At 40.1% G+C, this 11,456-nt stretch overlaps 1 protein-coding gene and 1 pseudogene across 2 annotated transcripts in view; both read left to right on the top strand.

The window, feature by feature from the left end:
- Positions 1-4,088, top strand: part of LOC309505100 (lysozyme g-like) — a 29,718-nt pseudogene extending 25,630 nt beyond the window's left edge. The window contains exons 4-6 of the transcript XR_014211815.1: positions 3,417-3,561; positions 3,852-3,991; positions 4,022-4,088. The product of XR_014211815.1 is annotated as a lysozyme g-like (transcript). The remainder of the gene's footprint in view (positions 1-3,416; positions 3,562-3,851; positions 3,992-4,021) is intronic.
- Positions 4,089-8,911: 4,823 nt separating this feature from the next.
- LOC309505076 (lysozyme g-like) lies at positions 8,912-10,903 on the top strand. The gene is made up of 5 exons (XM_082178462.1): positions 8,912-9,034; positions 9,196-9,279; positions 9,369-9,565; positions 9,742-9,880; positions 10,339-10,903. The coding sequence occupies exons 1-5, from the start codon at positions 9,031-9,033 to the stop codon at positions 10,473-10,475; spliced, it is 561 nt and encodes a 186-aa protein (XP_082034588.1). The 5' UTR covers positions 8,912-9,030; the 3' UTR covers positions 10,476-10,903.
- Positions 10,904-11,456: the final 553 nt, after the last annotated feature.

Raw genomic sequence — 11,456 nt, 5'->3', positions numbered from 1 at the left:
TCATTATTATTTATACTGTGTGAGTGTTTTGATGAAACAATTATCAATGAATGATAAAATGGGAGGAGTGTAATGGGAGATTTTTGATTTTCATTACTTACTTTGATTTTCATTAACATACACAGGATTGACTTCTATGTGTACTGTTGACCATGTGATATAATGATTGATGTGAAACGCGTGCGAAGCAGGAGAAGAGGGGGAGAGCTTTGAAGGCTGAAGCCCTGACCCCTAAGGTCAAAGGGCTGTCCAATTTAGGACTTGCAGGCTGCAAGTTAAGCTAAACTAAAGTTCAGTGTATAATAGGATCACTGGTGGTGTCTTATCCATCATGGAGTTTAAAGAACCTTGGAAGATAACAATAACACAGTATTAAGACTGGCCTGCCTCTCTCTCCTGGTCGCACTTGTTCCACAGACTGTACTTGTGACTTCTGTGTGGCAACTGGGCCTTCTTGCAAGAATAAATTACTTTTTAATGATCATTTTATTCCAGACTGTCTCTTACGCCAAAGATGATTGTTTAGTGAATTAAACTGCCACAACAATCGCTAGTGACCGACAACAAAGAATCGAAGAGACAGCTAGCTGCCCTGCTGGGGTTACGTATGCCGGTGGAGCAATGTGGCGACATATAATACATAATACATGGTTTTATTTTAAAAAAGGAGCTTTACACACAACCTTATCAGAGCTAATGATAATGACCTGTATTGTTATATATTTATGTAGTCTTGATTTGGGTGTGTACAGTGGTTTTACATTTAAAAGGGTTGTAAATCTAGTTCAAGTCAATTTTAGCACGCCATAGTCAACTTTTATCAGATAATTTCACAACAACAAAAATGTGGCTAGTAAAAATGCTGTGTGGCTAGTAACTTTGGAAAACCACTAGCCACATTGGCTGAGCAAAAAAGTTAATGTCAAGCCCTGATCATGACCATTTCAATACGGGGTAGATTCGCTAATGTTGATCCAGGACCATCATGATCATTTCAATATGGAGTAGATTCGCTAATGTTGATCCAGGACCATCATGACCATTTCAATACGGGGTAGATTCGCTAATGTTGATCCAGGACCATCATGACCATTTCAATATGGGGTAAATTCGCTAATGTTGATCCAGGACCATCATGACCATTTCAATACGGGGTAATTTCGCTAATGTTGATCCAGGACCATCATGACCATTTCAATATGGGGTATATTCGCTAATGTTGATCCAGGACCATCATGACCATTTCAATATGGGGTAGATTCGCTAATGTTGATCCAGGACCATCATGACCATTTCAATACGGGGTAGATTCACTAATGTTGATCCAGGACCATCCAACCCAGTCTCACGGCAGTTCGTGATATGGTCACGTAATTGAATCTATTGATTCGTGACACGGACACGGACACGTTTATTTAGTTATTTTCATAATATCAGCACGTTTTTTAAAGTAATGTATTTCAATGGGAAGCATCTTTCGTGATCACAGCACGATTCTTTCTGCCTGTCGGGCTGCAGCAGAGAAGCTGTTTAATCAACATTTATTCACGAGATCTTATCTTATCATGGTTTATATTTTGTTTTGTTTTTGTTATTATTTCGGTCTTATTGCCAGGTAAGCAGGATTGCTTTGCTGTTTATTGATATTTTTTAAATTATATTTTATCAGTAGGAAATCGCGCTGAAGAAGTCTCGTTCCAATCACATTGCGATATTTGGCATCAGTTCACGTGTGTCAGATGTTGGTAAGTAGTAAATACGCTGTCCTAATAATGTGTGATATAATGTATTTTCTGTTTGTCGATATTAATCAGATTAGCTCACGTTCAGTCACTGCATTATATTTGTCATCTCCACGGAGGCTTTGCATTTCATTGCTTTCTAATTCAAAACAGGATGATTAAACACTGTCTGTCACGTGACGTGCTATAGGCAGTTAATCATATTCATATCAGATTTAAAGTAGTAAAATTTGTTCCAAAGTTGTATTTGTAGTAGAAGCACATTAAAAACAACACTTACCATGCTTTTACCACAGTAACATTAGTTTTACTGTGATAAGTGTAGTAAAAAGACAGTAATCACAAAACTTACCATGCTTTTACCACACTATTGGTAGTTTTAATGTGATACCTATTGTAAATGCACAGTAACCACAACACTTACCATGCTTTTACCACAGTAACCCTAGTTTTACTGTGATAGGTGTGGTAAAAGGACAGTAACCACAAAACTCACCATGCTTTAAACCACAGTAACCTTTTACTGTGATTGGTGTAGTAAAGGACAGTAATCACAAAACCTCAGTATTGGTAGTTTTAAAGTAGTGATGCACGATATATTGGCCGCCGATATAATATCGGCCGATATGGTCATTTTTTTACACATCGGTATCGTTCCGATGTCAAAACAGGGCCGATGTGAACAGGCCGATAATCATTCCTGTGTATTTGACGAGTAAAGTTGAAGATGAAGTTGACATCATGTTCTTTGCGGTATGAACACGCCTGAGAGAAATGCACATTTCATAAGGATGACATAAGCAGAGAACAGTCTGTTCTCTTACGAGAGGTCTCTCGTACTGCGTAAGTATCTTACGCTAGGGGAAAATCCCTCTTCCGCGAGATATTGAAGCCAAAAAATTATCCTTAATTTTGTATTATTGTAAAACGCGTTGCGGCAGCATAGAGACATAGGCAAGACGGCTCGTGTGCCTACTGGCTGTTCTGCGCCAACTGCAGCAGCCTATCGAGCGAGGCCTAGCGTGACGTCAGACCCAATGAGGGTGCTTCGCGCCCACTGCGTCACGTCCCGCCGAAACGGGCGTGGCTTAGGCCTATAAATCCAGCTCGCAGGCAGCTGATATCTGATTTTTCATCTCTTCAGCGAAGCACACGCATCTTAGTATGAGGGATATACAAGTTTGCAAGTGCACATAAGATGACATTTAGGGTGTTTAAACTAAATTTGAAAATAAAATGGAAATACTAATCAGAGACAATACATGCAAAGTTTTAAAAAAGCATTAATGTTATATATTGTTTTGCATTAAGGAACCTATAAATAATGAACATTCTTTAGTCTTTTTGTAGACGAGAAAATGTTGGATAGTTTGGAGGGATTGGGAAGTAACACAATATCAACCGCATGAATTCAACATATCAAAGCATGTACACAGTTTGTCAGGCCATGCCTCCAGCTCATGAGCCAATCCGAAGACTTGTGTTACATAAAAAGATGATGTTGGGTTGTTGTTGTTTTTCAATTATTGTGTAAACTTGATTCAAATATTGTGTAAACTTGATTTTCCCAACTTCCCTTTTCAACAGTTCCCCTGCAGTGCTTCCTTAATTTGCCACATGTTGACCCAATTTATTAATCTGTAACATATTTAGTTGTTATTCTCTTTATTACTGATGTTTAGTTTTTTTCAGGTTGACAAACGCTACCACAAGCTGGTAGCATACTAGCATGTCACACAAGGAACTGAGATACTCATTGGCTTCATTAAAGAAATTAAAGCAAAGTTTCCCCAGTGGACCCAAGAGCAATGCTTTAAAGGTCGGGTTAGGATACACTCGTATCTCAGATTATCCATAAATTAACTCTAATTAAAACTTTGATTAACTTACAATTAGTGGATAAGTACACAAGGACTTGCTCTTTCCAGTTTTTAAGATTTTTATTGATTTATTGATTAATTTGATTGTTGAATTTAACTGTAAAATGTACATTTAGAAGATTTCACAAAGGTTTTAGAAGTAATGTTAACTTTGCAGAGTATAAATGTAAATAGTATGTGATTGATTTGGAGCAAGTGTTTCATGTGTAATTTATAATATCTGTTCCAGGGGGAATATCAGCCTACAACGCAGGTGTGAAGAACGTCCGTACATACGAGCGCATGGACGTGGGCACCACAGGCGGTGATTACGCCAATGATGTTGTGGCCCGAGCCCAGTGGTTCAAAAGCAAGGGTTACTGAAGAACAGCATTTATAATCTATGAACCAAGTGAACCACTGTTCACTGTTCTGTATTCTGTTTTTCTGTATTTTTGGGAATTAAATAAAACTCATTTATTAATTTGATCATGTGTCTTTCATGTAACGTAAATTTAATGAACAGCCTTTCTTCTCTGTAAAGCACAAAAGTCTGATAAGGGAAATAGACGTCTGACTTTTTACGCTATGTGGAAAGCCTCATCATGAATGTGTCTGAAGCACGTGTGCAACTATTCCAATACGGATTGCCGCAGCGTCACCGTGACAGCGCTCTGCATTTTATTAAGTGTTGTTTGTCCCGTATAGGCCATTCACTTTTACATGATGTTTAATTAAAGGGGTCATATGATAGCCTGGTAATACCAGACTCTGCTACTTCGCTTTGCTTCGTAGAGAGAGTCTGGAGTTCCGTAATAGAAAAACGTTTTCTTTACCGCCTGGGGGCGCTAGTCTGAAGCTTAAAATCATTGGTTACCCGTAAGCCAATCACATAACGTTTGGTTATGACGTGTGTTATGCGCTGGCTCAGCCGTATCTAACTTCCACTGTAAACACATGTATGATGCGAAAACAAAACCATCGAGCGAAATACCGGAGTGAACATGGCTGTGAACGACTTCTGCAGATTATGTGAAGTAAATCTACGCATCCACGGTACAATCAGCGTCTACGTCACTGCTCTCAGCCCACCCTCTGTTCGTTGATTGGCCGGCTGTTTTCAGGCCGGAGGAAAAACTGAGAGATAGGTCGCGGTCTCAGACTGAGTACAGGAGCGAAATGAAATAGAGCGGAAGAACGAAGTCTGACGTAGTCAGGCTAGTCATATGATGCTGTTTTCAAAGATCATTATTTTGTATATTGGTTATAATAGAATATGTTAACATGCTTTAAAGGAACACGCCTACTTTTTGGGACTTTAGCTCACCGTATCCCCCAGAGTTAGATAAATCCATACATACCCTTCTCATCTCCGTGCGTGCCGTAACTCTGTTCGACGCACCCACCGCTAGCCTAGCTTAGCACAAAGACTGGAGGTAAACAGCTCCAGCTAGCATACTGCTCCCAATAAGTGACAAAATAACGCCAACATTTTCCTATTTACATGTTGTGATTTGTATAGTTACACCGTGTACAAATAACAAGAATAGAATAGAATAGCCTTTATTGTCATTGCACTGTGGAGGTACAACAAAATTTAGGGTGCTCCCACAGAGCCACCTGTGCACCAAAAAACAACAACAACAAGAAACAAGAAACAGCATACAACAGGACAAAAGACAAAACAGGCTAAACGAGCGGTGTTCTCTCATTAAAATAGAGACAACAATAATATAATGTATACAACAGAATGTAGAAATATATATATATACACAGTATATATATATATATATATATGTACATGTGTGTATATATATATATAAATTTTTTTATTTATGGGCTTATGTGTGTGAGTGTCCGTGGGTGTTGGCAGTTCGTATGGCCCAGGGGGAAAAGCTGTTCGTCAGCCTGCTGGTGTGGGATTTGGTTGACCTGTAGCGTCTCCCCGAGGGCAACTGATCAAACAGGGGGTAGGCAGAGTGTGAGGGGTCTCCTGTGATGGCGTTGGTTCTCCTGAGGCAGCAGGATGTGGAGATGTTTTCCAGGCTGGGCAGAGGGTAGCCAATGATCTTTTGGGCAGTGTTAATGACCCTCTGCACCACCTTCCTGTCCTCAGCCTTTGTAGTTGGTTAGGGCCTGGATGCCCCTCTACATCTGTTGCAGGTTGTTGTCAGTCAGATGTCCCTCTACTTTCCTCTTGTAGGAGTCCTTGGCCTGTTAAATGCCCCTCCTCAGGTCAGCTCTGGCGGTGCTGTAGAGAGCTCTGTCTCCTGTCCTGAAGGCCGAGTTGCGAGCTCTGATCAGGGTCTGGACTTCACTTGTCATCCAGGGCTTCCTGTTTGGGAAGACCCGGATGCATCTCTCCGCTGTGACGTTTTCGATACAGCACTTGATGTAGAAGAGGACAGACTCGGTGTGTGTGTCCAGGTCCTGATCTTCAAAAATACTCCACTCTGTGCAGGCGAAGCAGTCTAGCAGCTGGATGAGAGCATTTTCAGGCCAGACTGTGATGGTCTGTGTGGCTGGTTTTGTTTGCCTCCTGAGGGGGGTGTAGGCCGGGAAGAGGAGCAGGGAGAGGTGGTCTGATTGTCCGAGGTGGGGAAGGGGGGACGCTCTGTAGGCATGTTTAATGTTGGAGTAAACATGATCTAGTGTGTTTTCTCCCCTAGTAGCACACTTGACATGCTGGTGGAATTTGGGGAGAACAGTCTTGAGGCGTGTTTTATTAAAGTCCCCTGCGATGATGTGAACGCCATCCGGATGAGCCCTCTGTTGTTTAGTTACCATGAGCTGAAGCTGGCCGAGTGCCGTGCTAACGTTAGCATTGGGGTGGAGGTAAACAACAGTCACAATGGCTACCGTTAGCTCCCGTGGCAGGTAGAAGGGTCGGCACTGGGCAGACTTGGCCTCTAGGTCCGGTGAGCAGAAGGTGGCGATAACTCTGCTGTCTGAGCACCAGTCCTCATGTACGTAAACACAGAGTCCACCTCCTCTGGTCTTACCGGAGGCTTACCGGACGCCTCCGGCGCCTGCCGGGCCCGACAACAGTCCACGGGGCTCCTGGCGGTCTCGCTATCTCCGGTGGGATGTTGTGAGTCCGTGAAAGCACTTTTCAATTTCCATTTTCACTTGGAATCCAATGCCTATCAGTTTTTGACGGTTGTAGATTGAGTTGCTGTGGCATGGGTGTGTCAGAAAAAGACAAAACAGACATAAAAGGTGCAAAGTAGCTGGGAGCGTCGGGCCGCTGCGTCCGTGCGCGCCGCCATCTTGAAAAATGATGGTCACAACAAGGTCACATTAGACACAGCCATCTTCTAACTGAATACATACTGGGAACTATATTCTCAGAAGGTGAAGCACTGCTACTTGGGCGGAGTGATTTGCTTGCAGCACCTGAGAAGCCCCGTGGTGAGGAGCAGAGAGTTCGCTCAGAGTTGGAGCAAAAAAGAAGTAGCAGTGCTTTGCCTTCTGATAATATAGTTCCCAGTATGTATACGGTTAGAAGAAAAATAATATAGTTTACCTATTTGAAATAGGATAGGAAATATTTACTGAAAAAAATGTCTCCCAGTTAAAAAAAATGTGTTTGTTTGTTTCTTTCCATTGAGATTTGTTTGAACCATTTTCTCTCTCTTTCCCTTACTCAGTTGAGTGACGAAGTCTTCACATTACTAGCCTACTAGTCTACACTGAGACCAACACTTAGTGCTAACCACACTTCACTATTGGTGTACAATCACTGAAATGAAACTTAGCTGTTCAACCATCATAAAACCCACCTCTGGCCGGTTATGATATCCCTTATACATAAAGACCCGACAGTGTCCGGTCTTATTGGTATATTAGGTTGGATATGGGTGTATAGACATATATACATATATATATTATCAGGCCCGACGGTGTCCGGCCTTTTTCAATATATATAATTGGGTTCTGGCATTTTTCTGTGAGCTCAGGGATCTTGAGCCGTAGCAGGCAACCAGTTACTTAGTGCGGCATTTTACATGGCGTCCCCTCTGCGTATAGCTACGCAATACGAAGTGACCGTTCTCGAAAGGGGACGTGCTCGGTTACTTTCGTAACCTCGGTTGCCTGAGAGTTAGGGAACGAGTATTGCGTAGCCGGCCGCACTATAGTAACATGGCAAGTATGTCGCTTCAGTCGATGTAACCTGCTAAAATGGCGATTTCGGGGACTGATATAGGCTAGGCCACGCCCCCCTCGGCGGTCTCTGACATGTTTTGGTGCGTTGCTAGCTCATTGGCGCACACATCAGAGGCGCCCGTGCCTTTGGTTGTGAAGTTGCCGCAGCACAGCCAATGAGTGAGCCAGACACTCACTGCGCTAGCTGTGCAGCTGCAAATGCATTTTACATTTTAGGCTTCAGAATTTTCGAGGAAAAGGAGTTTCCCCACTGCGTATAGCTACGCAATACTCGTTCCCTAACTCTCAGGGAACCGAGGTTACGATAGTAACCGAGTACATTTGCTCTGTATGTGTCTGCTTCTTCCTTGTTTCTCCAGTGTTCGCCAATGTCTTCATTTCAACACATCGCCTTATTAATGAATTAATAAACAAATTATTAATAATTCAGCATTTACTAATACATTATTAAAATTTGTTAACATTAGTTAATGCACTGTGAACTAACATGAAGGACTGTATTTTTATTAACTAACATTAATAAAGATGAATAAATACTGTAACAAATGTACTGCTCATTGTTAGTCCACGTTAGTTAATACATTATTGTTAACAAATGAGACCTTATTGTAAAATGTTACCAAATAAATCAATAAAAAATACTTAATCTGGCTTTGTATAAAGTGCTAGAAGACGGCTGCCAAATTTAATACATTTGTATTGGGGCCCATAACTAAACAAATCGTACAAGCATTTGATCAAGGAAGTTGAAATTTGGCATGCTTCTACACTGGTACGAGAGCCAACATTTCCAGATAAAAATACTTTTTTACCACAACCTTTTATTTCTCTTCATTTTCTTCTCATGCCTAATAGCAAAGTTAGGGATTCACTTGTCATCAAAAGTAGCTAAACCTTTTGAGGTGTATGAAATGTCCACCTGATACAACAACATAGTGTTGGCCCAGATCCGGCCCACATCTGGTACCCGTTGAATCCACATGTACCAGATGTGGCCCGGATCTGGGCAGACACTTTGTTTGGGTCTCTGCGCTCGGGTGTACTTAGACTAATAATATAAAAAGGATTCTAAATTTTGCAACATTCACAGTTGCAAATTTTGTAACCTTACATTTCTCCACACATTTCTTTTTTCTTAAAAAAAAAAAAAAGAGAGAGACCACACCCTCTGTGATCATATATAATCACATCCTTCAGCGGTCTGATTTTGTGACAGGACTCATCAAACTCAGTGATTTGATCTTACACAGCAGTTGTAAGTCATGGGTAAGTTATAAAATATCAGGTACTGCGTTTTTTTATCTGATATTGTCTGAATTATGAGGAACTTTTTGTGATTGTGTGCATAGGGTTAGGGTTAGTGCTTGTGTGCATATTTACTTAATGATTGAAAGAGCTTCATGACATATTTTCCATGATGTTTCTAGCATGCATTTTTGGAGACGTCATGAAGATAGACACCACCGGTGCATCAGAGGTGACAGCAAAACAGGATAAATTAACCATAAAGGGTGAGAATTCATGACTGCATCCAACTCACATGTGATTTTTTATTTTATTACCAATATATGGAATATATATTAACAATAATTTAAACTAGGGGTTGAAGCCTCTAAAAAACTGGCTGAGGTTGATCTGACCCGGATGGAGAAATACAAGAGTATAATCACTAAAGTTGGCAAAGCAAAGAAGATGGACCCGGCTGTGATCGCGGGGATCATATCCAGAGAAACTAGAGCTGGAAATTTACTGAAGAATGGATGGGATCCTACAGGCAATGGCTTTGGCCTCATGCAGGTTTAGATCTAATCTATTTGAAATAATTCACAGATAGACTTTATGAGGTTCATGTAAGAGTTTGCATAAAACAAGTTTCCAACTTAAGTTTTAGTCTAAACATAGTCTGAACATAAGTGTTTAAACTAAAGTTTACTAATCACCCATGCAACCAATTACCTTTTTTCTTCTTCCAGGTTGACAAACGCCACCACACTCCAGCAGGTGCATGGGACAGTGAGCAGCATATCACGCAAGCTACTGAGATTCTCATTGGCTTCATTAAAGAAATTAAAGCAAAGTTTTCCGAGTGGACTCCAGAGCAAAGCTTTAAAGGTAGGCTATATTTACTCAAGAGATAAATAAAGATAAATAGCATTACAAAAAGACAAATAAATGCAGATAGCAAATTGTACTGAATGGGTTACATATTGAATCTCCTGTAAACTGCTAAATGTATGTTTATGTGTGAGCATGTTAAAGGAAAAAAAATCAACTCAGAGAAACCACAGATGCAACTTGTTTTAGAAACTACATACATCAGATATATATCACCAAAGAAGTACAAAATATTATGATTTGACAGCTTTTCATAGATGAATATTGATGAATGAATTGATTGATAAATGTATTTACTTTGATGCATTAACTGAAAACCTTTATTATAAAAAAAAAAAAAAACTTTATAGGTATTCAAAAATGTAAATAGAATGTCATCTATTCATCTATCTATTCACTAACTTCTGGTTAAGTTAGTGTTTCATGTCTCAGTTATAGTATAATGTTTGTTCCAGGTGGAATAGCAGCCTACAACAAAGGTGTGAGTAGAGTCACTGCTCAATATGAAAATATTGATGTGAAAACGTCACACCTTGATTACTCCAATGATGTTGTTGCCAGAGCCCAGTGGTTCCGAAGCAAGGGTTACTGAAGAACAGCGGTTTCTGAGCTGTTAAACTCTAACATTTATTAAATAGACACAGTATATTAACTTCACTTGATTACTCCTCTTTATTGCATTTTATGTATTAGATCAGTAAAATACACATACAGGTCAAAAGTTTGGAATAATTAAGATTTGTTAATGTTTTTGAAAAATGTCTTATGCTCAACATGGCTGCATGTATTTGATTAAAAATACAGTAAAAACTGTAATCTGAAATATTATTAGTATTACCATTTAAAATAACTGTTTTCTATTGTAATACATCTTAAAATGTATTGATTCTTGTGATGAAAAAGCAGAATTTCCAGCAGCCATTATTTTTCGTTTCAGTATTTTTTTATTTCCAGTAATCAAGCCAAACTGCATATGGCATTGCATATGGCAAGATGAAATAAACAAATCTTTCACTCAAATCATCAATGTTATGAACAGTCTTTCCATATCCACATTAAAATGACCTCATATTCTACATTGCTCTCGGAAGTCAATAGTATCCAACTGGAGAGCTATAAACTACATCAGTTTCTGACCGGCAGAGACAGGCCAGCAGGTTCAGTACATTAGGATGCTTTCATTGCTTGGTTCAAAGCTACCCCTCTCCTGCCTCCACTAGATTCTATTGAAATTCTGTTTTTGGGTCAGAACTGTATGCATCATCAAACATTCAGATTTCAAAAGGAGTTTGCTTTCATTGTGACAAGACTGGCTGGGTTGATTTGATTACATTAAATAGACTTGAATTCCAACATGGAATCTTGACATCTAGTTTCCCCTATTTGGACCTAATAGGTGGAGTTTGAAGGTTTAGCCAGACCTTAACTCTACCCCTAAACCTAACTGTGTCAAGCTCCACACATTTGGCACTGCTGTGAGCACCACTTGATTTCAGCAGTACTGATTACAACATGATTACAATGGGAAATACGCAAGCTTTGTTTCCAAATGTCCAAAGTACAGATACCGTGA

The sequence above is a fragment of the Leuciscus leuciscus genome (assembly GCF_965113295.1).
Source record: "Leuciscus leuciscus genome assembly, chromosome: 8".
In the NCBI taxonomy this organism is placed as follows: Eukaryota; Metazoa; Chordata; class Actinopteri; order Cypriniformes; family Leuciscidae; genus Leuciscus; species Leuciscus leuciscus.
Note: the sequence above shows the minus strand (reverse complement) of the source record. Positions and strands in the feature narration are given on the sequence as shown.

Coding starts and splice junctions, on each gene's coding strand:
- LOC309505076 (XM_082178462.1), top strand. Junction 9,280..9,368: donor GGATAAATTAACCATAAAGG/GTGAGAATTCAT, acceptor AATTTAAACTAG/GGGTTGAAGCCTCTAAAAAA. Junction 9,566..9,741: donor ATGGCTTTGGCCTCATGCAG/GTTTAGATCTAA, acceptor TTCTTCTTCCAG/GTTGACAAACGCCACCACAC.